The 27,907-nt window shown below is 40.8% G+C and overlaps 1 protein-coding gene across 7 annotated transcripts in view; it reads right to left on the bottom strand.

Annotated features, from left to right (window-relative positions):
• PRKG1 (protein kinase cGMP-dependent 1) overlaps nucleotides 1–27,907 on the bottom strand; it is a 1,267,967-nt gene that overhangs the window by 12,708 nt on the left and 1,227,352 nt on the right. For all 7 annotated transcript variants that reach the window (XM_086679490.1, XM_086679489.1, XM_086679491.1 and 4 more), the window contains 4 exons: nucleotides 16,915–17,054; nucleotides 15,909–15,998; nucleotides 2,266–2,407; nucleotides 880–1,043 (listed from right to left, as the gene is read on the bottom strand). In XM_086679490.1, the coding sequence (XP_086535616.1) occupies nucleotides 880–1,043; nucleotides 2,266–2,407; nucleotides 15,909–15,998; nucleotides 16,915–17,054 (536 nt within the window). The remainder of the gene's footprint in view (nucleotides 1–879; nucleotides 1,044–2,265; nucleotides 2,408–15,908; nucleotides 15,999–16,914; nucleotides 17,055–27,907) is intronic.

The raw sequence follows: 27,907 nt of genomic DNA on the forward strand, positions 1-27,907 counted from the left end.
ATTTGAAGTTGCCCTTTTAAGCCATGACTTAAGGTTCCGTGCCCGGGGCAGATGCACCCGCTCACCGTTTCTCTGTACGTTCCTCCCCACTCCAGCTCGTGGTGTTAGGGGTGGGGGTCCCCTCTGTTCCTGTTTCCCCCACTCTCTCTGTATCCCTTGTCATCTATGTGGCCTCTCTCTCTCTTGTGCTAAAGCTAGTCAGGCAGCCCTCAGGTTCCCAGTAAGTTTTTCTACACACAACTTCTCCACGTCTTTGCCCCCTATTGCCCTTCTAGTGAAGCCATGGGATGTCCTTTCCTTGCTCTGTATGTCTGAGACCTCTACCCAGCCTTCTTCTGAACTCTGGTTTATAATGACCCTACTACTCATTGTCCCCCATGCACGGCACGGTGGGGTGTTTGCTTCTCTTTTTGTTGGGGATCTTCTTTTCCTTGCTGATGGCTCTAAGAGCATTACGCAGAAGACCTGCAAACTATTCCCGTTTCATTTAGGTATAATACTTGTCAACATGTCCTCTTATCTCTATAAATAGTTGACCCTAGATATTTTTATACCACTATTACCTCCCTTGCTTCATTGCTGGCTAAGCAACTAGGCTCAGAGATCTCACAGAAAGACACTAGCTTTTTCCACATTCTCACATATGTACAAGGAATTCGTAATGATGAGGGCAAAGGTTGACGTCGAGTTCCCTGCCCTCATCCAACCCATTTTAGAGTTTGTTTTACGAATCCCTGGGCACTTGCATAATTACTTGAAGTGCTGGACCAAGATATGGTGAAATGTGCTTTAAGATGGTCTAATCAGAGTGACAAAGGCAGGAGCGTGCAGCTGTTGGCTGATCTATTTTTATCAGCAATTCTCTGCCAATGTCCATACCTGCCAGTCAGAAGTTCATACATTAGGATTCCCAGTGACCAGTAGTCGGCTGAAATGTCATGGCCTTTGTTCAGGATGATCTCTGGAGCCACGTACTCTGGAGTCCCACAAAAAGTCCATGTTTTCTTTCCAAATCCTATTTTCTTTGCAAAGCCAAAATCAACCTTACAAAGAGAGAAAAACAAGTTATTTCAAGGCACTTACTTATTTTCAAGCTGAAAAGCAGTAAGGTACTTAGCTGAAGTGCACGGAATAATAATAAAAACAGATGCATATCACTACAGTCCTATATTCCCAAAGGAGTCATCTGTGTTTCAAACAAAGCCTCCCTGAGCAAAGTCAGTGTAATAGGAAAAGTTAAAACCTGAGTATAGGCTGAAACTCACATCATTAGAAATACAGGTAAACCTTTCTTTCCAGAAACAGCTTCCATTTCTTCCTCCTTTCCTGGCCATGGAGGTCGGGCCATAACCCCTTTACTTAAAATTTTTAGAAGTCTAGGTGGACCTACTTGACACATTTTCCAGAATATGCATGATTTCTGCTGGATTTAGGAAGCAGACAATTCATTTAGCAATGAGAAGCCAGTGCACTGCTCAAGGAACCTAGTAACAAAATGTAGCCCTGCCCCGAGTACACATAAACAGAGATACAATGCAAATGAGTCCTTCGTTTTTCTAGAAATCTTTCTGGACGGAGGAGCATCGAATGCAGAAAACCTTTTTTTTTTCCAAAACGATTTGGTTGAGAACACAAATAATGAACAGCCATTGATTTGATTTCCTTGAAAACCATATGCTGAATAAAAAGTCCCAAAGTTTAAAAAATAGCCAGGCACTGACAGATTGAACGTCCACAAAAATTGTACATTTTATAACAGAACTTCCCTCCTACGGTAAATCTTTAGAGCGCTTGACAGATTTTATTATTGTGATCATTACTATTACTATAATTCAAATGGTCTAAATAACATTGCCTAGCAAGCGATTTTTTTTTCCTGTTACGATTGTACTTAAATCTAAAATGTTAAAAGGATTCATGGTTTTCTATGATGTAGGTAGTCATTCCCTGTGAATGGCAGAAAGTGGACAAGAGAAAGGTCTACAAAGCTCTTCTAGAGGTCTATGAACACGTGTCCACAGGTCCGAGTCCATTTAAACACATCCTGCCAAGACAGTATTAATTAAGACCTAGCCAATTTAATTTCTTACAACTTTTGCATCACTTGAAAGAAGAGTTGAAAGCAATAATGCAAAGATATGCTCTTAAGAAAAGTTATAGCATTTACAAAGGAAAAGGGAGGTTTTGATGTTAGGAAATGAACACAGCTTTATGAACAGAGGTTTTAAACCTGTGGGGCAGAAACCGTGCGTAAAGGGCACTGACCAGTTTGGTGTAGCCTCGGTGATCCAGGATGAGATTTTCTGGCTTGAGGTCCCTGTAAATGATTCCTTTGGAATGCAGATAGGCGAAGGCTTCCACCACACACGCGGTGTAGAATCTGGTCGTAGAATCTTCAAACGAACCTCTGAGACACAGAAAATGAAAGTGTACAAGATGTTCGTTTCTCTGATAGGGTTTTACTTATTTTGTCCTCATTTCATTATATTCCTGTGCCAAACTTTGACCCTGGAGACCAATGTCCTCTGGCCAAATGCCATGTGATGGGTGCTGCCTTGGGTTTTCAAAAGCCCTTGAAGACCACATCCAGGAATGCTTTGCCCTGACAAATGAGATAGTTAACTCTACCCTCCCGTAAGCACCGAGGCGGAGTTCAGCGTCATACCTCCTTCGATAAGCTTCCCAGCACCCCCCCCCCCCCATCCTCTAACGAGACACAGCAGTGGACAGGGAGGAGACGAAGCCTATTTTAAAGCTGTCTACCAAGGGTTGGGTTTGGTAAAGCAAAAGTTTATGGGTTCAGTCGTACTTATTTTTAGAGGGCTTGGTTTTGAATCTTCCTAAATAATACAGACACGGTTCATAAGAGCATGAATAAAAAGGTTAATGCTTCCAGAGAGCCACTTTGGAAATGAGCTGTGATGCTGTGTTGCAGTCATATATCACAAGCTACATAGTCTGCTTTCCAAAATTTTGCCAGCAAGAGAAATAACACCCATGTCCCACACTACTGCCTTCTTACTAGAAAAGATGGGGCAAAGAGATAAGTAGAAGGAAAAAGGTACTCGGAAGGGAATTTAGATTAGTAAACTTGATTCTTACGTTTGGCAAAGAACGCTCACACTCTCTGTCCTCACTCTCTTTATTTAATGAAATAACAATAAAGGGAAGAAAAAAAAAAACATTGGCATCTAAGGTTAGCTCCTTGGTTCCATAGCAGAAACTTTATACTTTAGCTGTTTTTTTCTTCCAAGAAATTCTTTAATTAAAAAAAAAAAAATTATATTTGAGAAAGAGAGAAAGAGGAAGCAGGGGAGGGGCAGAGAGGTGGAGACAGAATCTGAATCAGACTTCAGGCCTCTGACGAGCCCGACGCAGGGCTCGAACCCATGAGCCATGAGATGATGACCTGAGCCAAAGTCGCACGCTTAACCGACTGAGCCACCCAGGCGCCCCTAGAATCTTAAATATAACTACAAAGATGCTAGTGTCTCTCTTTAACAAAGTCTGAATTGTGAATTTATAAGGTCAAGAAAAAGTTTCCTTGATAAGTGCATCTATATTGGGAAATAACAGGTTGTATGTTGCAATTGTCTTTGGACTGGGAACTACCTTTGCAGAGCAAACACTATGTAATTCCGCATCTTGACAAGGGGGTTGGGGTAGTGCCTGGCAGGTCGTTTTTCTTTGCCCTGAAATAAGAGCAACAGATTTCTTTCACTGGAGAGGTTGTTTGTAGTAAGTAGTAAGCATCGTGTGCAGATACAACTGTGTGCTTGCTAAATAACGGTACTGAGTGCCATATATGACCCCAGTCCTTCCTCACTGGACAGCTTTGCAAAGCCATGGCTGAGCCAAAACAAGGCAGTACAGGGAATAGAGCTTTGTCATATTTCACATTGCATGCGTTGTTTTATTTTTTTTTTTTTTAATTTTTTTTTCAACGTTTATTTATTTTTGGGACAGAGAGAGACAGAGCATGAACGGGGGAGGGGCAGAGAGAGAGGGAGACACAGAATCGGAAACAGGCTCCAGGCTCTGAGCCATCAGCCCAGAGCCCGACGCGGGGCTCGAACTCACGGACCGCGAGATCGTGACCTGGCTGAAGTCGGACGCTCAACCGACTGCGCCACCCAGGCGCCCCGCATGCGTTGTTTTAATACGAAAATTGATTACTTCCTCGTATTGGGACTGTCTAGCTGTGATTCAGGTGGGCTGTTTTGAAACCCTACAAATTCTTGGTTGCTGCTGGAAGAAGAGATTATTTCTGTAGTTGTGATTCTGAGCAATGTATCTGTTTTCCTTAATATTCACTCGTCAATGGAACCAAATGGACAAATACACTGTAAATGTTGTAAGGAAAGTGAACACTTACATGAGAGATGAACTGCTCACGAAATCTCGGCCGAAAGGTATTCATGTTCATATTCTGAATAAGTCGGCCATTAGCAGGAAGATGAAAAAAAAAAATCCTAATACAGATTCCCATTCATCAGGGAGAGCTGTAAGTTAGGAATGTAGACTCTGAAGCAAGAATCCTGGGCTCGAATTTGGGTTTCACTTGCTTACTTTTGAGCAACTAACTCTACCTCCCTCGGTCTCCATGTTCTCTTGAGCAAAATGGGGCTTGTAATAGAAACTACTCATTGAGTTGTGGAAAGGATACAAATAACTGAGGCATATATTTAGAGTTAGTGTCTGACACACAACTGGGTACCTGATAAATATTAGCCATTCTAACTGAGAACTGAAACAGTCTTCTTTAGCTGCTGTGTCTTAATCTAGGAAAGCTGAATGATACAGACAGGTCGGAAGTCTTCTGGAGATGGGACTGAGGGGTCCGTAATACCTAATTAACACTGTTGTGTAAGTATTTGCTGCCTCTCACTGCCAAGGCTAACTGCCATGAGTCAGCTCTGAAGGGTCTTATGTTAATCTCCGTTCTTTTCATTTTGTCTAGGCTTCTCACAAATGCACAGGCAAAAATGACTCTCTTACTGCCTTCCAATTTTCATCATAAAGTAAACTGACCACCAACCTACACCTTTGGGTCTTGAGTTCTCGACAGCTCTGTTTATTCGTGTCAAGGTTTCTCTGATTCTGAGCCATTTTGGAACTTGGAGAGTTCTGCAAAGCTGGTTTCCGTTCCTTTAAAACTCTATTTTGACTCTCCCTCATACATAAGCATATTTGTAACTGGTTTTCAAAATTAAACGAAAACATGATCTTAAATCTGTTTCCATGTTAGCTGATAACTCAACATAATGTATGCATACAAAGTATTTACCGGAAACACAGCTTCATCGCTAAACGTTTGATGTGGGTAATTTGTGGATTCTGAAATACACTGCTGGAAAGCAGTCACAAAGCATAGCATCAGGGTGACTCAAAATGAAAAATTGCCATTAGAATTGAAAATGACAACACAAATTTGATCTAAAACAAAAATGAAAGCTTGTTTTCTCAACAGAAAGTTGCTTGAAGAAATAAATCACTGCCCTAAATAGCTCTTCAAAATAATAAATTATGCCTTGACATGCGTGTCATTTCAATTAAAACAAGCATGGAAAAGGCCCGTATACTTTCTCTAGGAATGGGCTGTTGTTTTATTTTAGCTAGATGGCAGTAGATAACAATCTGATTGAGAGCATCAGAGGGTTATGTATACTTATGGATAGACTCAACTTTAATCCGTGTTTAATCCACTTGGCATAAACCAGGTCCTGAAATGACCACATGCAACCAAGACAAAGCATCTCTCATCGGAGGTAAGTTCCCTTTTTCCCTTGACTAGTAACACGAATCATGAGTCAGTGTAACTATTGTATTAGTTTCAGGCGTACAACGTAATGATTAATTCTTTACGTTATTCAGTGCTCACCATGGTTAAGTGTCGTAACCACTGGTCGCCAAACAGCATCGTATTATGGACTGTGTTCCAAGTGCTGTACTTTTCATCTCTGTGATCGATTCCTTTTATAACTGGAAGTTTGTATTTCTTAATGCCCTTTGTCTAGTTTACCCATCTCTCCGCTAACCTCCCCTCTGGAAATCCCCATTTTCTTCTCTATATTTTGAATAATCTGTTTTGTTGTTTTGTTTGCAAGATTCCACATTTCAGTGAAATCATATAGGATTTGTCTTTCTCTCTCTGGCTGATTTCACTCCGTATAATACTCTCTAGCTCCATCCACGTGGTGGCAAATAGCAAGGTCTCATTCTTTTTCTACGGCTGAGTAACATTCCATTGGATATACGTACAGCACATCTTCCTTATCCATTCATCTACCGATGAACACTTGGGCTGCTTCCATAATTTGGCTTTGTAAATAATGCTGCAATAAACACAGGAGTCAAAGTATCCTTTCACATTAGAGTTTTTGCATTTTGGGGGGTAAATACCCAGGGACTGGAACACTGGATCATATGGTAGTTCTGTTTTTAATTTTTTGAGGAACTCTCATACTCTTTCAGCACTGGCTGCATCAGTGTTCATTCCCACCAACAGTGCATGAGGGTTCCTTTTTCACCGCATCCTCTCCCAACACTTGCTATTTCTCGTCTTTTTTTATTTTCAGGCATTCTGACAGGTGTGAGGTGATATCTCCTGGTGGTTTTGATTTTCATTTCCCTGATGATGGGTGATGTTGAGAATCTTCTCATGTATCTGTTGGCCACTGTATGTCTTCTTTGGAAAAATGAATATTCAGGTCCTCTGCTCATTTTAAAAATTTGATTGTTTTTTTGTGTTGGGTTATAGGAGTTCTTCATGTATTTTGGGATATTAACCCTTTATTGAATATATCATTTGCAAATATCTTCTCCCATTCAGTAGGTTGCTTTCTCATTTTGTTTATGGCTACCTTTGCTGCGCAGAAGCTTTTTATTTTGATGTAGTCCCAATAGTTTATTTTTGCTCTTGTTTCCCTTGTCTCTGGAGATGTATTTAGAAAAATGTCACTAAAGCCAATGTCAGATTACTGCCTATGTTTTCTTTTGGGAGTTTTATGGTTTCAGGTCTCACATTTAGGTTTTCAATCTATTTTGGAAAGTTGGTATAGTTTCATTCTTTTGCATGTAGTTGTCCAGTTTTCCCAAAACCATTTTTCGAAGAGATTGTCTTTTCCCTGCTGTATATTCTTGCTTTTAATCAACCATGTAAGTGTCAGTTTATTTCTGGGCCCTCTATTCTGTTTTTATGCCAGTACCATACTGTTTTGATGCCTACAACGTTGTAGTATATCTTGAAATCTGGAATTGTGATACCTCCAGCTCTGTTCTTCTTTCTTAGGGTTGCTATGGCTATTTGGGGTCTTTTTGTGGTTCCATACAAACTTAAGGATTATTAGAGTTCTGTGAAAAATGCTATTGGTATTTTAATAGAGATGGCAATGAATCTATGGCCTGCTTTGGGTAGTATTGACATTTTAACAATACTCTTCCAATCCACAAACTTGAACTGTCTTTTTATTTGTATCATCTTAAGTTTTTTCCTAGGTATTTTATTCTTTTTGGTGTGGTTACAAATGGGATTGATTCCTTGATTTCTCTCTTAGTTTTTTATTAGGTATAGAAATGCAACAGATTTTGGTATATTAATTTTGTTTCCTGAAATATTACTGAATTCGTTTATCAGCTCTAGTAGTTTCTTTTGGTGGATTCTTTAGAGTTTTCTATATATGGTATCATGTCATCTGCAATTAGTGAAAGTTTTACTTTTTCCTAACCAATCCTGTATGACTTGTATTCCTTTTTGTTGTCTGGATATCTGAGACTAGGACTTCCACTACTGTGTGAATAAAAGTGGTGAGAGTGGACATCTTTGTCTTGTTCTTGATCTTCAAGGAAAAGCTCTTAGTTTTTTTCCCATTGAGTATGGTGTTACCTGTGGGTTTTTCATATATGACATATATTATGTTGAGATATGTTTCCTCTAGACTCACTCCAGAAGTTTTTATCATGAATGGATATTGTATTTTGTGAAATGCTTTTCTGCATCTATTGAGATGATTGTTTTCCATCCTTTCTCTTGTTAATGTGATATATCACATTGATGATTTGCCAGTATTGAGCCACACTTGCATCCCTTGCCTAAATCCCACGTAATCGTGGTAAATCATTTTTTAAGGTATTGTTGAATGCAGTTTGCTAATATTTTGTTGAGGGTTTTTGCATTTATGTTGATCAGAGATATCGGCCTATCGTTGTTTTCTGTAGTATCTTTGGTTTTAACACTGGTCTTAAAATCAGGGTAATGTTGGTCTTGTAGAATGAGTTTGGATGTTTTCCTTCCTCTCCTATTTTTGGAATAGTTGGAGAAGAATAGGTACTAACTCTTCGTTGAATGTTTGATAGAATTTACCTGTGAAGCCATCCTGTCTTGGAATTCAGATTGTTGGAAGGTTTTTTGATTAGTGATTCAATTTCATTGCTAGCAACTGGTCTGTTCAAATTTTCTATTTCTTCCTCATTTAGCTTAGGAAGATTATATATTTCTAAGCATTTATTCTAATTTTTCATACTATTTTCTTACAATCCTTTGCATTTTATGGTGTTGGTTGTTATTTCTCCTCTATTTCTAATTTTGTGCCCTCTTTTTCTCTTGATCAGTGTAGCTAAAGGTTTTTCAGTTTTATCTTTTTAAAGAAACAGCCCCTGGTTTCATGAATCCGTTCTACTTTTTTAGTTTCTATTTATTTCTGCCCTAATCTTTATTATTTCATTCCTTCTATTGGGTTTGGGCTTTGTTTGTTCTTCTTCAGCTCCTTAGCCGTAAGTTTAGATTGTTTGATATTATTTTATTTCTCAAGGTACACCTGTATTGCTATAAACTTCCCTCTTAAAAGTACACTCGCTGTCTCCCAAAGATTTTGGACTACTGCGTTTTCATTTTCATGTCTCCATGTATTTTATGATGTTTCTCTTGGTTTCTTGGTTGAACAATACATTGTTTATTAGCATATTGTTTAGCCTCCATATATTTCTGTTCTTTCCAGATTTTTTCTTGCAATTGATTTTTAGTTTCATATCACTGTGGTCATAAATTATGCTTGATATTTCAATCTCTCTGAATTTATTGAGACCTGTTTTGTGGCCTAATGTGATTTATCCTGCACAGTGTTCCATGTGCATTTGAAAAGAATGTGTATACTGTTTCTGAGTGGAACGTTCTGTATGAGTCTGCTAGGTCTGTCTGGTCTAATAGGTCATTCAAAGCCATGGTTTCCTTGTTGATTTTCTTTCTGGATGATTTCTCCATCAATATAAGCAGGGTGTTAATGTCCCCTACAATTATTATATTGCTGTCAATTTCTCCCTGTATGTCTGTTAAAAATTATTTTTTGTATTTAGGTGCTTTTATGTTGGGTGCACAGATATTTATAATTGTTATATACTCTTGTTGGATTGATCATTATCAATTTATCACCCCTTTATCTTGAGGAGGGGCCCTTCTTTGTCTCTTGCCACAGTCTGTGTTTTAAAGTCTATTTTTTTCTGCTATGAATATTGGTGGCCTGGCTTTTTTTTCCACTTCGATTTGCATGGTAAATGTTTTTCCATCCCTTCACTTTCAGCTTGTATGTGTCTTTTAGTCAGGTGAGTCTCTTGTAGGCAGCATATAGATGGGTCTTGTTTTTTAATCCATTCCATCATCCTGTGTCATTTGATTGGGACATTTAGTCCATTTACATTTAAAGTAATTATTGATAGGTATATACTTATTGCTATCTGTTGTTTTTCTGGTTGTTTTTGTAGTTCTTCTCTGTTCCTTTTTTCTTCTCTTGCCGTCTTACCTTGTCCTTGAGGGCTTTCATTAGTGTTATGTTTGGATTCCTCTGTCTCTGTTTTTTTGTGTACCTATTAAAGGTTTTTGATTTGTGGTTACCACTAGGTTCATATATAACATCCTAAGTGTATAGCAGGCTATATTAAGTTAATGGTCTCAAGTTTGAACACATTTTAAAAGCACTAAGTTTTTATTCCCCTTTCCATGTTTTATGTACATGAGGTCATATTTTCCATCTTTTTATTTTGTGTGTATCCCTTGACTGGTTTTAAAAAAATTTTTTTTTAAATGTTTATTTATTTTTGAGACAGAGGCAGAGAGAGGGGGAGACACAGAAACTGAAGCAGGCTTCAGGCTCTGAGCTGTCAGCACAGAGCCTGATGTGGGGCTCAAACTCAAGATCCACGAGATCATGACCTGAGCTGAAGTCAGATGCTCAACTGACTGAGCCACCCAGACACCCCACTGACTTGTTTTTGTAGATACAATTGACTTCACTATTTGTTTTAACGTCCATACTGGCTTCATAAGTGATTGATCTACTACCTTTACTATATGTTTGTTTTTACCTGTGAAATTATCCTTTCATAATTTTTCTTACTTTTAGCTATTGCCTTTACTTTCCACTTCAAGAAATTGTAAAAGACACTTTAAAGTTTCATTACAAGAACAGTTTAGTGGTAATGAACTCCTTTATCTTTTGTTTGGGAAACTCTTTAGCTCTCCTTCTGTTCTGAATAATAGCCTTCATGGGCAGAATATTCTTGGCTTCAGGTTTGTTTCTTTTCATCCCTTTGAATATATCATGCCACTCCCTCTGGCCTACAAAGTTTCTGCTATAAAATCTGCTAAGAGTCTTACGTGGTTTCCCTTGTATGTAACTGTTTTCTTTTCTCCTGCTGCTTTAAAAACTCTTTATCACTACTGTTTGCCATTTTAATTATTATGTGTCGTAATTATCATGTGGACCTCCTTGGGTTAATCTTGTCGTGGGGTTTCTTTCTTTTCTGGATCTGGGTATCTGTTTCCTTCCCTAGACAAGGACAGTTTCAGCTGTTATTTCATCAAATAAATTTTGTGCCCCTTTTCTGTCTCTTCCTTAGGAGATCCTTATAATGCGAATGTGATTACACTCGATGGTGTTGCTGACTTCTCTTAACCTATTCTCATTTTGTATTATTCTTTTTTCTTTTTGCTGTTCAGCTGGTTGCCTTCTGTTACTCTCTCCTCCAGGTCCCTGATCTGTCCTTCTGCCTCCTCTAATCTGTTTATTTTCTCTAGTGTATTTTTCATTTCAGCCATTGAGTTCTTCCTTTTTATATTTTCTTCCTCTTTGTTGAGGTTTCCACTGAGTCCTCCAGTCTTTCCCAAGTCCAATGAGTATCTTTAGGACCATTACTCTGTATTTTCTATTAGGCATGTTGCTTATCTCTGTTTCATTTGCGACATACTTCTCTGTTTCCTCATTTTGTCTGATTCTCCATGTTTGTTTCTATGTGTCAGGTCAGTGATGCTTCCTGGTCATGACACTAGTGGCCTTGTGTAGAAGGGTTCCCATGGTACCCTGGAGCACAATGCCCCCTGGTCACCTGGAGCAGCTGCCTCAGGGGTGGCTCCCGTGTGGGCTGCGTGCACCCTACTGTTGTGGCTGAACCGTATCTGCCTTCAGTCCAGTCATCTGCAATGACGTGTCGTGCCCTCTGTGCTTACACGGGGCAAGGTTCAGTCCCTGTGTTCAGCGGCCTGTATGTGACTGCCACAGGCTTGTAGGTGGGCAGGGTCAGTAGTCAGGCAAACTGTCCCCACTTAGTCATTCTCCCACAGCTGTGGGTGCACCACAGGGCAGGGTTTTTTCCCCTGTGCTGGCGGCTCAAAGCCTGGGCCATTGGAACTGTGGTGTGCTGGTGTGTGTGATTATCTTTTCTCTCCCAGGACAGGAGTCGCTCCGGATGGATGCCGGCTGAGGTGAGCAGGTTGAATGGGATGGGTCTGTAAAGGAATGTGGGACTGGGGCCTTGCAGTGCTGGCAAGATCGGTGCAGGGCTTAGCACTGGCTCCCACAAGTGTCTGGCTCGCCAGGCTGGAAAGGGACGAGAACCAGGGCCTGCCAGCACATTTTTCCGGGGAGAAGTCTCCTGAAGATCCCTTCTTCTCCAGTGCACACTCTGTACATAAATGTCCTTCCCTACACTTTGCAAATCGCTCTTTCTGTGCTGTCTCGGCAGCTTATTTATTATGCTCGTTCTTTAAGGGTGGGGACTCCATTTTCTGTTGCCCTCAGGCTCTTCTGGAATTAAAGTACCTGGACCTAAGCCCAGCTGATTTTAAACACTTGGCCAAGTTAAGCCCCACTGTTTTTCAACGCCGAATGGTACGTATGGATCATCATTTTCCCAGTGGGGTCTCTTCCTGCTTCTCCACGCTTGGGGGATCCTTCCCCATCACAGGAGATTTGGTTCCCCTACTGTGTCTCTGTGCTTCCAGCCCTTTCCAATGTGGGTTCCACTCCATGATTATTGGGGAAGGCTTCTTCCAACCGTCCTCAGGTTGTTTTCGGAGTTAGCTGTACAAATGCAGCTGTTATCTTGGTGTGTTCCTGTGACGAGTTGAGTTCAAGATTCCCCTGATTCTGCTATCTTCCTGACCCCTGGAAATGTTTTTGATTTCCACTCTCCGTTATGTCATCTCAGATGGATTTTAAATAATTACCCTCCACAATATAGTTAGAATCAAAGAGATTGGCCATTTAAGTTACTCTCGGGCTTACAAAACACATCTGCGAAGACACATGACTAGAAGGGAAATGTGCATGATTTGAAAATTCTAGTGTCTGAAAGAATTAAGATATTGGGTAGGAACTATTTACATGTATTTCAAAATTAACACTTGAAATGTTAAATTTCATTATATTATTAAATATATAAAATACCAATATTAATACATAACATCTATATAAATACTAATGTCATATTAACCACTTACATTTTTAAGAAGGTAGTACAGATTCCTAATTCTTTATATTTACCTTCTTTATAACACTTACTGTGTACCAACATATTCCAAAGAATGAAACAGAATTTGTGGAAAACAGAAAGTCACAAACTAGAAGATAAAGCATGATAGCTAATAGAGAATAAAACCAGAGAAATAACTGGAACAATTAAGATTTCTGTGCTAAGTAAAATGATAAAAGATAAATATTTAATAGTCAACCAGTCCTGTTGTATATATGGTATCATTTTATTTTTTATGGGATGATTTTCCTTCTTAGGTTTTTGAAAACAGATGAAAAACTGCTCTGGGTTCCTTTACTATGCTGATGAAAAAAAAAAAGAGGCAGGAAGTGGTCATGTCACTTACTAGGTGAGAGTAGGGGGAGGTCTGTTGCTGTTAGAGACTTCCTATACTAAATCCCTGAGGCTTAGAGGTATTACCTTGTTAGTAAAGAATAGTCACACAAGCCTTTCTTAACTCAAATACTTTCCTTTATGCTTTCAGAATACCTTCTCCCTGCTGCTGTTTTCCTGGGACAGAAAATGAAAACTGAATGAATTGAACAATAGGATTTGTTTTGACTATGGATATTTTCATGTACGCTGTGACTAATAGCCTAATTAGTTTCCTTTTTGTCTTGTCATTTTTTGTTGTCGTTCTTTCTAGCAATTAACCTTTAGGACTTTCAGCCTCAATTTAAACAAATAGTGAGAAAGGTAGTGGCAATATTAATTGGAGCTGAACCACTGGTAGACAAACAATGATTCTGAAGTGATTTTGTATATAATAAATAGTTATACTGCTTTTAATGTTGAGGCTTCAGCCCTTCTGTGTCTTTAAGAAGAAGCGGGCAGCTCTTACTTCTCCAGGTCATGCCTCTTTATATAGCTTCATGTAGTATTAAGCACATTGTGGGGAATTCACCAACTGTGCATCCCAAGGATGATAAAAGGGAAGGAAATTGAATCAATGAAAAAGCATCCTGGGGGCACCTGGTGGCTCAGTCAGCTAAGCACCTGACTTCAGCTCAGGTCATGATCTCACAGTTCATGGGTTTGAGCCCCTGACATCAGGCTCTGTGCTAACAGCTCAGAACCTGGAGCCTGCTTCAGATCCTGTCTCCCTCCCTCTTAAAAGTAAACGTTAAAAAAACAAAAGCATCCTGGGGGTGCCTGGCTGACTCAATCGGCTGAGCATCCAACTCTTGATTTTGGCTTAGGTCATGATCTCATGGGTCTGTGGGACAGAGCCCCATGTCAGGCTGTACACTGACAGTCTGGAGCCTGCTTGGGATTCTCTCCCTCTCTCAAAATAAATAAGAAAACTTGAAAAAATTAAAAAAGCATACAGATGGAAGTAGAGAAAGGACCAACCACTGATACTTTCCCTCTATTCACTACTCCAAAGGTAAACTGCTTACTAGCAACTTGAGTTGGCCTGACAGATCAGAATACATCTCACTCTGAAGCCCGGGCCGGCATGTATGAGCCAACAAAATGCAAATCAAGTGAAAGAGGGAGAAAACATGAAATATTTTCTTTCAAAATATATATTGAAATTTGATTCCTATGCGTGTCTCATGCCCCATTAGTGGACTTGAGATTGACTTGTGTTTTTCTTGCCTGGTTCAAGAAGTTAATAGAAGCTTAAAATAGTTCCTTTCCCTACATGGCTCATTATTGCTTTCATGTTTACTTCCACCTGTACATCTTCTAGTCTAATTACAGCAAATCAGGGAAGATATTTCCAATAAATTAGCGGGTTGAAAGGTCAGGTAGAACCACATTAGGATGAATTAGACATTAACTCATAAATCAGAATGTTAACTTTGTGCAACAGCCTACAAATTATGAGAAGGGGGACTACATCTGTTTTCTCATTGTATCCCCAGCTTCTATCACAATGCCCGGCATATATTCTGTACTCAAACATTACTAAAATAATGTAATCACTAGGATATAATAGCTTAGTGCAGATGTTTATCACATCCCCTTATGCCAATACGATACGATCCCTTCTATGCTAGTTTATCTTAAGAAAGATATCATCAATGTAATAAGACACTGACAAGGTAAAAAGAAATCCACTAGACATACACAAGGAAGGCAATGAGGATAAGAGTTGAAAGGGCAATGTTTCCAAATACAGGAAGTTACCATATGAACACAATTAGGAATGAGACTTTAAAACCAGATAGCTTATTAAAGACCCATTGGTTCTATTCCGGAATATCTACAAAGAAATGGTCAAAAATAGCATGGCTTATGTTACCCAGTGAAGGAGAACATGAGTGAGACGGGAAGAAATGTGAAAAAAGATGTCACAAGTGAACGTTCAAAGGAACAAGAATGACTTTTGAATGTTTGATCATTCATAGGGAATGATTAAAAGCTCATTCACAGGAAAGAAAGTTTTGGTCTTTTTTTTTAAGTAATCATTTAGGATTGGTAATGATCTTCTAGGACATGAATAAATTTTTAGTTTGCTAGTTATATAAATAAGAGATGGAAAATTAATTCTGCATAATTAAAAGAAACAAGCACTAACTTGGCCAACTCTACTTGCCCTAAACGGGCAAAAAATAGGTAAATCTAAATCACATCGTTTAAATGAAATACTGCCTATAAGTGGATTACTTTTTTCCTAACATTATCTAAAGCCTGAAACAGATGGCTGGAAACTTATTAATTTTGGAACCAAGGAGCAGTGTAAAGTCAGAGAAGAAAGTTCCTCGAGAACAACTTCTCAATGTCAGGAAAGGCAGACTGCCCATCTGGACAATGAGCACAGCAATTAAACTGGTAATTAATCCAGATTGCAAGTAGAACGTAACTTTAATTCCCTTCAAGTCACAGCAATGAATTGAAGTCTCAGTAGATAGTAAACTGATTCCAATATTCAAGTTTAAAAAAAGGCCTGTTTCATGTACCTTGCTAGGTACCATTTCCATACTGGACTAAGCCTGAATCATTAGTTACAAATCTAAAATGTGGTTTCATATTTACTAAAGCGTATATGTATAGTGGGTCATATCCCACACTTATTTTCTGAAATAGAAGCATATGTAACACATAAATATGACTTCAATATTTTTAGAGATATGATAGAAATTTCTTAAAATTCCTACCTATCCCTGAGAATGGTCCAGAGCTCTCCACCTAGGCACACTTCCATCAACATATACAAATATTTGCTGTCCTTGAATGTCCTGTACAGTCTGTGAATCGCAAACAAGAAAACAAAGGTTATAAACAAGGCTGTCTTTGAAAAGAATGTAGCGCTTTCAGTGCTCAGATTATAGCCTCATACTTGACTTACCAAGCTTGAAATGTTATTAAAAGAATGAGAGAGATCTGTGTACAAATAGGGCAAAGGAGGCAACAGCGTCCCGAGATGTACACAGTGTAGGGGGCTAGTCTGTCCTTTGCAATAAATGGATTAATCCACATGATTATGGACCAAGATGGCCACTTGGGGTTTCTCTAATCCCAATTTGGTGGGCGCTTTAAGCATGGAACCTTGAGCCCTATTAGTGGTCATAAACATACCGTATACATGGATATAAAGTAGATAGAGTTTACAAATATAGATATGTAGTAAATTCCTATGCTGTTCACTTGCACTCACCCTGTTTTTAATAAGGGCCACTGACAAATTAACGAGAACAGGTTTTTCCGCATATGAAAACTCCCCCATTATCCTTGTTATTAATGCTCTGAAAATTCAGAGATGGGACAGTCACTTCATTTTTTAAGAGCTTCAAGAAATTACACATTACTATTCAAATAATTATAGGTAGCAGAGTTTGATTCTTGATATTTTGCCTTTCGAGCTCCAATGGCCGATGCCGGCTTTTGGAGTCACAGAGAGCACACACATGGAATGTGAGAAACTCAGATATCTCCTTTGGGGGAACTATGTTTCCACAGAATCGGATTCTCTTAAAAAAAAAAAAAAAAAGGATAGAATCAAACTTCAGGGTTTTTTTTTTTTTTTAAGTCTAGCAAAAAAACTTTCTTAAAATCAGATTGAAAACGACGTGTGCTGCGAGAACGAAGCATGTAACGTAAGCGCGGGCCACAGTGGGTTTTGTGGCTGAGTCTCTATGGGGAGCACGGGGACAGGGTCTCTACCTCACTATGAAGTCGGAATGAGCCCCCTGCATGATCTGCTTCTCCGAACGAATGTGCTCCTGTTGTCTGGTGTCCACGATGTGGCGTTTCTTGAGAATCTTCATGGCAAACGTCTTGGACTCCTCACTTTTCAGCTGGACCTTAACGACAGGCAGGGAGAGTTCAGTGAGAAAAAGCCCAGGGCATGAATGTAACAGGGTGCCTTCTTATCCCCAAATCACACGGAGCACTTGAGTGACAGCCCAAACCCTGCCCGAGCCACACAGCGCCTCCCAAGGCCGCAAACTACCCTCCAGTCCCCTTCCACGGGACCAGGTGAATTTCAGGGAGATTCTCAACGAGTTTTGTGCCCACTGGATTGGGAGTGGGAAAGTGTCCTGGATGGTCTTCGTGTGATTTTATTTCATATCATGTCATGTGGCTGAGTATACTTTTACAGTATTTCTCCTCCAACCCAAGAAGTAGAAAAACTAAATTCTCCAATTTCCCTTCAGGTGAGTGTGGTAGATGTAGGAACATTCCACCGTTGCCCCCTGGCCCTAGCCAACAAACCTTTCTACAGGTATAATATTCAGGGGCATGGGGGCACCTGGGTGGCTCAGTCGGTTGAGCATCTGACCTCAGCTGAGGTCATGATCTCAGGGCCCATGAGTTCGAGCCCCACATCGGGCTCGCCGCTGTCCGCACAGAGCTGGCTTCAGATCCTCTGTCCTCCTCTCTCTTCCCCTCCCCTGCTTGTGCTCTCCCAAAAGTAAATAAAATAATAACAAATAAAATTCAGCGACAGACCCCTCTCTCTGCTGAGACTGGGGATGAATATACTGTGATTTCTTCTCGTTTTACCTCCTAGTTTTGCCCTTTCCTCCAGTTAAAAAAAAAAAAAAGGTAAAGAAAAAATACAATTTTGTCTTGCAAGAGATTTTGAAAACTTTTTTTTTTCTTCTCTGCTCGTATGCAGGATAGCTTTAATCCTGTCTGATCTCGAACCTGACTGCTTGGTTAAACTAACTGAGGAGACCTAGGCTGAGCTCGGATGGCCCCACTGCTTCCATGCCTCTGTCACAGCCCCACGCGGCTCCCGGTGGCTTGCGCTCTTTCCAAATGCCACTCCTCAGACTGGCTGTGGGTCTGTGGTCACTGTTTTACAAAAAAAAGACAAAAAAAAAAACAAAAACAAAACTTCAACAAGGTGACTTGGAAGGAAAGTGAGAGAGAATGGAGCTCATCACTTAATAGCAATAGACAAGAGTCATCTAGGGCTGTTGAGCGACAGACTCCTCAAGCCCGCATTCTCTGGAACTAATGAAAGGCTTGGGGGAAATAACGGACAAGCTGTTCCTGCTTTTCAGCTGAAGTATCGCTGTCCCCTCTGGTCGTGAATTGTCTCCCGCTTCATCTGCATGGAAGCGAAATTCTTAAGTGTCCTGTTCATGCACACGTGTACAGATTGGATCCAGTCTGAGAGGGCATGGCCATGGCAAGGGCCTGAGAAGAGAGCCCAAGGACACTTCACATAAATAGGCCCCAGTCCGCTGCCAGCATTTGTGAATCTGCAGGACAGGTTAGAGAGGAAAATGGATATTCAAAAACGCCTTAAGCAGACAAAGGCCGTCTACGCCATCTGTGAAACTCTGGAAGACGGCAGATGAGTGTAATTCAAACGGATTCAGCTGTAGTTCATAATAAAACACAAAATGTGAACTCCCACCTCGAAAAGAAATCTAGACAGCATGAAAAATAAGCTGTGTCAGAGGACTAAAAATCAGAGGAGAAATGAAACCGTATTTTCTCTTTGGGGCCTTAGTTTAGTGACTGAAGACTTTTGTGTCGTTTACGCCCCTGATGTAAACATTATTCATTATTCTTTGTAGTGACAGTGACATACGTTTTTACTTGTGCACAGGGTGGGAGGAGAGGACTCTGCCTTTAGGGTCCCCGGTCTGGACCCGAATCCTGACCTCATTGGGCTGACTGCTTAACAGCTCTGAGCCCCAGTTCTTGCTGAAGATGCCATTGGGCTACGGTACGGAGTTATTGTCGCCTTAAGCGAGAAAGGGCCACCGAGTGAGAAGTCACGGATGGCCTCTCTGCTGTGCCCTTGCCCCACCCAGCAGCCTCTGCCGGATAGGGTACCTCAGGTGTTGTCTGCAAAACAAAGCCAGACCACGTCACTCCTCTGCTCAAAACACCCCAGTGGCTTCCCATTTCGCTCATGAAAGCAAAGCCGTCACAAAGGCCTACAAGGTCCTACACCGTCTGGACCCCACTCTCCCCTTACTCACTGTGCCGGGGTCACACTGGCCCTGAGCACATTAAGCAAGTGCGTGCCCCAGGCTATCTGCACGTGCTGTTCTGCCCTAATATTCTCCCACAGATATTCCCGGGAGGACCCTCTGAGTTCCCGAAGCTCTTTGCTCAAATGATTCCTAATCAGTGTGTCCTCACACCAGCCTATGTCCAAGAGTAACCACCCCCTTCCCTGTGTTATTCTTGTCTATAGCTCTTAGCACAAGCCAATGCACTCAATAGTTTCTTCATTACTTGATGAGTACCTGTGTCCTCTCATTAGACTGTAAGCAACCTGAGATGGGGGATATGTTTTTAAATTCCCTGCCCCTGACACAGAGTAAATGCTTATTAAATATTTGTTGACTGCATGAATCAAAGAAAGAATGCAACAAGCCATGACGATTGATCACTGGCAAAGCCACAACGTGCATCTCTTAGCTTAACAACGGGCACTAGAATGACAAGCACGTAGCATTTTGTCTTTTCCTTCTGTCCCCAAGTGCCCTTAATTATGCATGGAAGGGAAGAAAAGGTTTTTATGTGCCAACACTACACAGGCACTATCCACGGCCAAATAGCTATGTGATTCAGCGTCAAGTTTTCAGTTGTATTTTTACAAGATGTTTTCTTACCCCAACCTTTTCCTTGAATGACTGAGACATGACATTCCCAACTGTAGAGCCTGCTAGATTAATAACACCATCTCTAGGATAATGTCCAGTTGGCTGCCGACAAGCTTGTGGGCTCCATTAGCATCTTGAGACCATGGCCATTACTTAGGGCTCCATTTCCAAGCCTGTACTACTCTTTGGTTCCCTTCCAATGAACAAATTCCATGATCCCTAGTATGTTTACCAATTTTGTTATACCCACACCCAGATGTTTGATTTATTTCACTGTAGCCAGTATACTAGGCAGAAATATTTACCCACTTTTCTATTTGATAGTTTTGAACTGTATATTAGGATGAATCTATGCAGGGAAATAAATGAAGCTCTCGGGGATGTCCAAGAAGAATGGGAACTAACCTTTATAGAGCACATACATGTCCGTGTATGTTATTTTATTTAGTCCTGACGTCAACTCTTCATTGAAAGAGGAAGAGATTTTTGTTTTGTTTTGTTTTTATTTTTTTTTTTTAATTTTTTTTCAATGTTTTTATTTTTTTTATTTTTGGGACAGAGAGAGACAGAGCATGAACGGGGGAGGAGCAGAGAGAGAGGGAGACACAGAATCGGAAACAGGCTCCAGGCTCCGAGCCATCAGCCCAGAGCCTGATGCGGGGCTCGAACTCACGGACCGCGAGATCGTGACCTGGCTGAAGTCGGAAGCTTAACCGACTGCGCCACCCAGGCGCCCCTGTTTTGTTTTGTTTTTAGAAAGACTTCATCATCGATCATAATAGCTAATATTATTAAAGTGCTCATATTAGGTGCCAGGAACGGTGCAATAAATGACTTTTCTCAATCTTCTAGGCAACCCTTTGAGGTACCATTGTCATCCCCATTCTTCAGAGCATCAAACTGAGGAATACCAGAGAGGTTCATAGCTTGACCAAGACCAGGACAGAGATGTCAAGTGGCAGAACTGGCTCCATGCTCTTTTTGGCCCAAGCTATTTCCAGAATATGCTGCTTCCCTTCTGCTGAATATAAAACAAATTGACGGCACAGTGACTGATGCTTTACAAATGAGAGTTTAATGGAAATGGCTAACTCAAACTCAGTTTCCTGTAAGTTTCACTCACACTAGACATGTGGTTTAGGACACCAGCCTGAGCCTCACTGTCCATTTTCTAGGGGATCTCAATATATTCTCAGGGATCTGGGGTACCTGACTGATACAATTTCACAAGGAGAAGCCAAAGGTCGAAGTGTGGGTGGGGGGGGGGTAGATGGGGAGGGAGATGGTGGTAACAGTTGTTGGGTAGCAGGTGGCCAATGAGGGGTACATGTTGGCCTTATTAGTTGCCAGTTTAATAAGTATTAATTATAAGAAGTTTACCGAGCCAAATAGTTAATCTACTGAGGCTTTATGTTTGGTCTCTGCTTGAGTGGAGGCAGTTCTACAGTCCGGAACCACCTTCCTTTGCACTCTGTAAAGACCTTGCCAGCGCCTTAGAGTAGAGCCCTTAGAATTTCCACTTCCATTTCAAACTAGAATGACACACGATTCCCGGGATCTCAGCTCTTCACCAGGAAGTCAGAGAGCTTGAGGAGTATTGGTGGAGGTAACTCAACAAACACAGTCTCTTGTGCTGAGTTAATTCCCTGAAAAAATTTCCCCTGATAAATCAATATGTCTGACTCAACATTGTTTGTAACAGCCAAACACAGTCTCTTTAACAAATGGTGCTGGGAGAACTGGACAGCAACATGCAGAAGGATGAAACTAGACCACTTTCTTACACCATTCACAAAAATAAACTCAAAATGGATAAAGGACCTGAATGTGAGACAGGAAACCATCAAAACCCTAGAGGAGAAAGCAGGAAAAAAACCTCTCTGACCTCAGCTGCAGCAATTTCTTACTTGACCCATCTCCAAAGGCAAGGGAATTAAAAGCAAAAATGAAGTACTGGGACCTCAGGAAGATAAAAAGCTTCTGCACTGCAAAGGAAACAATCAACAAAACTAAAAGACAACTAACGGAATGGGAAAAGATATTTGCAAATGACATGGCTAGTATCCAAAATCTATAAAGAGCTCACCAAACTCCACACCCAAAAAACAAATAATCCAGTGAAGAAATGGGCAGAAGACATGAATAGACACTTCTCTAAAGCAGACATCCAGATGGCCAACAGGCACATGAAAAGATGCTCAACGTCGCTCCTCATCAGGGAAATTCAAATCAAAATCACACTGAGTTATCACCTCATGCCAGTCAGAGTGGCTAAAATGAACAAACCAGGAAACTATACATGCTGGAGAGGATGTGGAGAAATGGGAACCCTCTTGCACTGTTGGTGGGAATGCAAACTGGTGCAGCCGCTCTGGAAAACAGTGTGGAGGTTCCTCAAAAAATTAAAAATAGATCTACCTTATGACCCAGCAATAGCACTCCTGGGAATTTACCCAAAGGTACAGGAGTGCTATGCATAGAGGCACTGGCACCCCAATGTTTATAGCAGCACTTTCAATAATAGCCAAATTATGGAAAGAGCCTAAATGTCCATTAACTGACAAATGGATAAAGAAGTTGTGGTTTATATATACAGTGGAATGCTACTTGGCAATGAGAAAGGATGAAATATGGCCTTTTGTAACATCGTGGATGGAACTGGAGAGTGTTATGCTAAGTGAAATAAGCCATACAGAGAAAGACAGATACCATGTTTTCACTCTTATGTGGATCCTGAGAAACTTAACAGAAGACCATGGGGGAGGGGAAGGAAAAAAAAAAGAGGTTAGAGAGGGAGGGAGCCAAAACATAAGAGACTCTTAAAAACTGAGAACAAACTGAGGGTTGATGGGGGGGTGGAAGGGAGGGGTGGGGGGGTGATGGGTATTGAGGAGGGCACCTGTTGGGTTGAGCACTGGTGTTGTATGGAAACCAGTTTGACAATAAATTTCATATTTAAAAAAAAACAGCCAAACAATCTAAATGTCCCTGCAGAGAAGCTTGGGGAAAAAATGGTACATCCATGCAATGCAGCTGTAAAAACTATGACTTAAAATGGTGATTTAGCAAAGGGAAGAAAATGAGAGAGGGACAAAACAAGAAACACTCTTAACTGTAGAGAACAAAGTGATGGTCACCAGGAGGGAGGCGGGTGGGGGATGGGTTCAACAGGTGATGAGGATTGAAGAGGGCACTTGTGACGAGCACCAGGTGATGTATGGAAGGTTGAATCACTATGTCGCACACCTGAAACTAATATTACACTGTATGTTAACTAGCTTGAATTAAAATACTTAGAATCATACTTATTATGGAAAAATAACCCAGGTTGACTTACATATACATGTGTAACTTTATCTATCTATCATCTATTTATCTGATACAGGATACAAGCCACTGTACATTTTATGACCCTATAAATAGTATTTATATGAATATGTATACATCTAAAATAAATCTAGGAAGAGACGATTGGAAACGTGTTCCCCCATAGGTTAATAATAGTTTTCCCTTAGGGAAATGTTTACATTTTTGAATCCTATATCCCTTTTGTGATGGGAAAACACAATGACTTTCATCATGGAAAATACATTTTAAAGTCTCCTTTAAATTGTACTAGCTGTGTATTACTGTCTGGCTCTCTCAAAGGATTTTGGTTTCATGGGAACCACTCTCCTAGAATTGCATGAAAGCAAAAACCTTGAGAAGTGGTACAAAGCAGAACAATCCATTCAGGTTTGGGCTGAACCACACTAACCTGCTCAAGGGACTTGCCATATTCTTGTCTTCAATATAAACACTCAGAGTCCATGATAGGAATCTGCATTTACTGGGCCTAAGTTATCAGACTTTATCATAAAAGTGTTTTCACAAAACTATTCCATGGCAAATTTGAAGGTGCAATGTAGTTAGCTCTTAATTTTTCCTGTTGGCCAAATGAATTACGCCAAGGCCACGCCTGTCAGATTGAGGTGACGGTGAGGACTTTTTGTAGCGGGGGCAGCTAGAGATAAGAAATCTATAGTGTGGACGGAGGCACGTGGACCCATGCCTTGCTTCCCGGCCCCCCTCTTGTCAGGGAATCCTTCCCAGCCTGGCGGGGTTGGGTGTGCGCCCCAGCTCAGTCGTCCTTTGCAGACTGGCTCACACCTCTGGTGCACAGGCTAGTCCACTGGCGAGATGTGAGCCCTGAAATGTGACTACTTTTGTTTCCATCTCCACCGCTTTTTGGCTTGTGGTCTTGGGCACATTTCTGACACTCTGTCCCTCTCTCCGTATCTGGCACATGAGTTTACATGCGAGGACGAAACAAAAGAGCCCACATAGCCTCCCCAGTCTGGAACAGAGCACACATTCAGTGTGTACTAGCTGCCTTTATTCCTATGGGCTTCCAACATTAAGGTCCCTTCAGGCTAAAGAAATTTCCTCCAAATATGACCCAGCGGAGTCCCGTTCCTAACCCCAATCACCGATCTCCGTCTCGCCAGGGAAACACATAAAGGGGTGAGATGCTACTTTCCAAAGATTCCTGGCCCTCGCACCACACAGCTTTTACTCCCAAACTTCCTAGAAAGGGGAAGAAGAACAAGAAAATGCTAATACTCACGATCTTCCTCTTATTTATTTTTACAAACAAAGCTGTGCTAGACCCAATATTAGAAGGGACAAAAGCTTTATTGATAGTAAAACGTTGCCTCCGTGAGGAGCACCGTGTGGCCATTCGAATGCATCTGTACACGGGCAGAGTGGACGTAAATATGGGAATTTCTGATCCAGGTTTTGACGATTTCTTAACTGCCGAGCTCCAGGTGGTGTCCCAATGGCACTGACCCGAAAAAGGGAGGCAGGGACCCCAGCATGTTAAAGAGCTGCGAAGACACGCTTGCCAGCAATCAGAACATACGCTTCCTTCCTATCCGCGGCAGGCGCTGGTCTTAAAAAAAGGCTTGTTTCTGGCTGGACCCAATTCCCTGCTCTGACTGGGGAGCTGAGTTATGATTAGAACAACTTTAAAACTTGCTTAGTACCTCAGGGAGAGCTGGTCCGCGGAATCTGTTCATCCAGTGGTCTATTTAATCCATAGTTCGTTTTGTGATATAGCTAGATCTTTATTATTTGGAGGAGAAAATAGCTTTCTGAACTACATTGTAATTAAAATGATTTCTTAAATAGGGGCATCTGGGTAGCTCAGTCAGTTAAGGGCCTGACTCTTAATATCGGCCCAGGTCATGATCTCATGGTCTGTAGATTCAAGCCCCGCGTCTGGCTCTGGGCTGACAGTGCACAGATTCTCTCTCTCCCTCTCTCCCCCTCTCTCTCTTTGTGCCTCCTCTGCTAATGCTCTCTCTCTGTCTCTCAAAATAAGTAATAAAAAAACCTTTAAAATGAGTTCTTAAATTAAGGCTGAAACTGACAGTATTACATGGCTTATTATGCAAAATTCCTCTGTAACGGGTGCAAATTACATTTCCAAGTGCAACAGGAAAAAAGTGATTCCCTTAATGCCCTCAGTTAGTTACACTAATGCCATGGAACAGAGGTGATGAAGTGAGCTTAGGTAAGCTCATGCAGGATCCCCAGGGTTGAGCCCTGTATGGTTCATGTTTATGATTAATTATGTAACTTCGGGGCCTCAGGAAAGGCCTTAACTCTATTAAATACGAGGGCTCTTTCCAGCTGGGAAACTCTATGCATCTGCAATTTGACATAATGAATATGCATTTATTTTATTTTACTTTTTATTGTATTTTATAGACAGCAGGGGAGAGGGGTAGAGGGAGAGAATCCCAAGCAGTTTCCACGCTCAGCACAGAGCCTCACGTGGGGCTCGATTCCACGACCCTGGGATCATGACCTGAGCCAAGATCAAGAGTAGAGCACTCAACCAAGCCACCCAAGTGCCCCTGGATATGCATTTTTAAAGGATGTTAATTATAATTAACCTTATGGAAGCAGCCCAACAAACATGGGCCAGTAGCCTGGGACAAAGGAAAAGGGGAAAGTTCCCAAGTAAGACAAAGGTAAGCTTCAGAAAACATGCTGGTTCACTCTGGAAGCATGACCTTGAGTTTATGGGACATACATCTTTGGCTGAGAGGTGGTTTCTCTTTCTCTGTTCTCTCAACCCCATGTTACTAATTTTCAAAGACTATGCACTGGATAAAAATGGCGGTGGCTTTCCCAAGAAGAGCATCAAGACAGGCTCTAAGGCCTAAAGAAATCTGGGCAGGGCCATCCTAACTTTAGTAGCTGGATAGTGACAAAATAGGAATGGCTAATATTTTCTCCAAATAAAACAGCACACTTTTAATCACACAACCCATGTTACGTGGTCCAGCGTAAAATGATCTCTTATTTTCAGTTCTTTTTAAACCGGGAGGAAATAGCTTTGTAAGTAATCCAGATAGAAGAATTCCTGTGGTTAAAACTTTTCGTTCTAGATGCTCAAAAAGTTATCCCTCACCTCTCTCTCTGCACAATAACATCATACATGTCCTTTTCCTTGGCGTCCAAACTTAAGAATGAATCTTAAGTTTGTTCCAAAGGATGCACAAGGGAGGAGGGCATAAGGGACTTGTCACAGCCTGTGTGACACATAGCCAGGGGACACAGAGAATGCGAGGGATGGATTATGAGTTCACACAGATGCCAGAGTCAAAGACCTTTTCAGACAGGAGGGACAGAGACATGACATCATTACACAATTTTATGGTAAGTGATTTTACACGTAAAACTTATTTCTAAGTGAGACAATTACACCATTTTCTATACCATACCAAAGGAGCAGGGCAAAAAAGAGCTTATATTATGTATACATTTTCCTCTGCCATTTGCACAAGTGACGATCAAGAGACGGTCTCTCTTCTCCCCATCTTTATTTTCCTTCTCGTGTTCACCTCAACCCTTCATCAAACATGTCGATAGTCCTATTTGGTTTGTACTCTGCCTTCAGACTTAACATTCAGTTCTACAGCTAATGAGAAGAAATATCAGGATATATTTATATTATTAAATTCAAATTGGTCAAAAGCCAAGTTAAGACTATTTTCACAGAGGAGATAGTTTTCAAAACAGACATTTAACTTTCAGTTTAAAGGAAGATCAGGAAAAGAAAATCATACCTCCTATTTTTAATTACAACATGAACAAATGGTTGGACTATTTTATAGAAATCACTTGGAAATCAAAGAATACTTGTGATTTCTCTTATTAAGGAATTAACACTGATTCATTTGGACTAAAAAAAAATCTACCTATATTGAATCAATACTGTTTACTGAAATGTGCAATTCAAATATACCATCTTCTCATGGGGCGCTTGGGTGGCTCAGTCGGTTAAGCATCCGACTTCAGCTCAGGTCATGATCTCACAGTTCGTAAGTTCGAGCCCCGCGTCAGGTTCTGTGCTGACAGCTCGGAGCCTGGAGCCCGCTTCAGATTCTGTGTCTCCCTCTCTCTCTGCCCCTCCTCAGCTCATGCTCTGTCTCTCAAAAATAAATAAATGTTAAAAAAAATAAACAAAAATATACCATTTTCTCTTGTGTATAGAACCTGCATAAAATAAACCTTATTTCATCTTGTAGTGATTACTAAAATTGATATGAGAAACTTTAAATTATTCTCCCTCATCAGGCGCACAAAAACAGACACATAGATCAATGGAATGGAACAGAGTCTAGAAACAAACCTGTGCTTATGTGGCCAATTAATCTATCACAAATAAGGCAAGAATATACAATGGGGAAGACAGTTTTTTCAATAAATGGTGTTGGGAAAACTGGGCAACTACATGCAAAAGAATGAAAGTGGGCCACTTTCTCACACCATACACAAAAATAAATGGATTAAAGGCCTAAATGTGAGAGCAGAAACCATAAAACCCTTAAAAGTAAACATGGGCAGTAATCTCATGGACGATACCCTTAGCAAGATTTTTCTAGGTAGGTTCCTCAGGCAAGAGAAACGAAAGCAAAAATAAACTATTGGCACTACACCAAAATAAAAAGCTTCTGCACAGTGAAGGAAACCATCAACAAAACAAAAAGGCGGCCTACTGAATGGGGGAAGATATTTGCAAATGA

This window comes from Puma concolor, chromosome D2 (assembly GCF_028749965.1).
Source record: "Puma concolor isolate L17-30 chromosome D2, mPumCon1.1.hap2, whole genome shotgun sequence".
Lineage (NCBI taxonomy): Eukaryota > Metazoa > Chordata > Mammalia > Carnivora > Felidae > Puma > Puma concolor.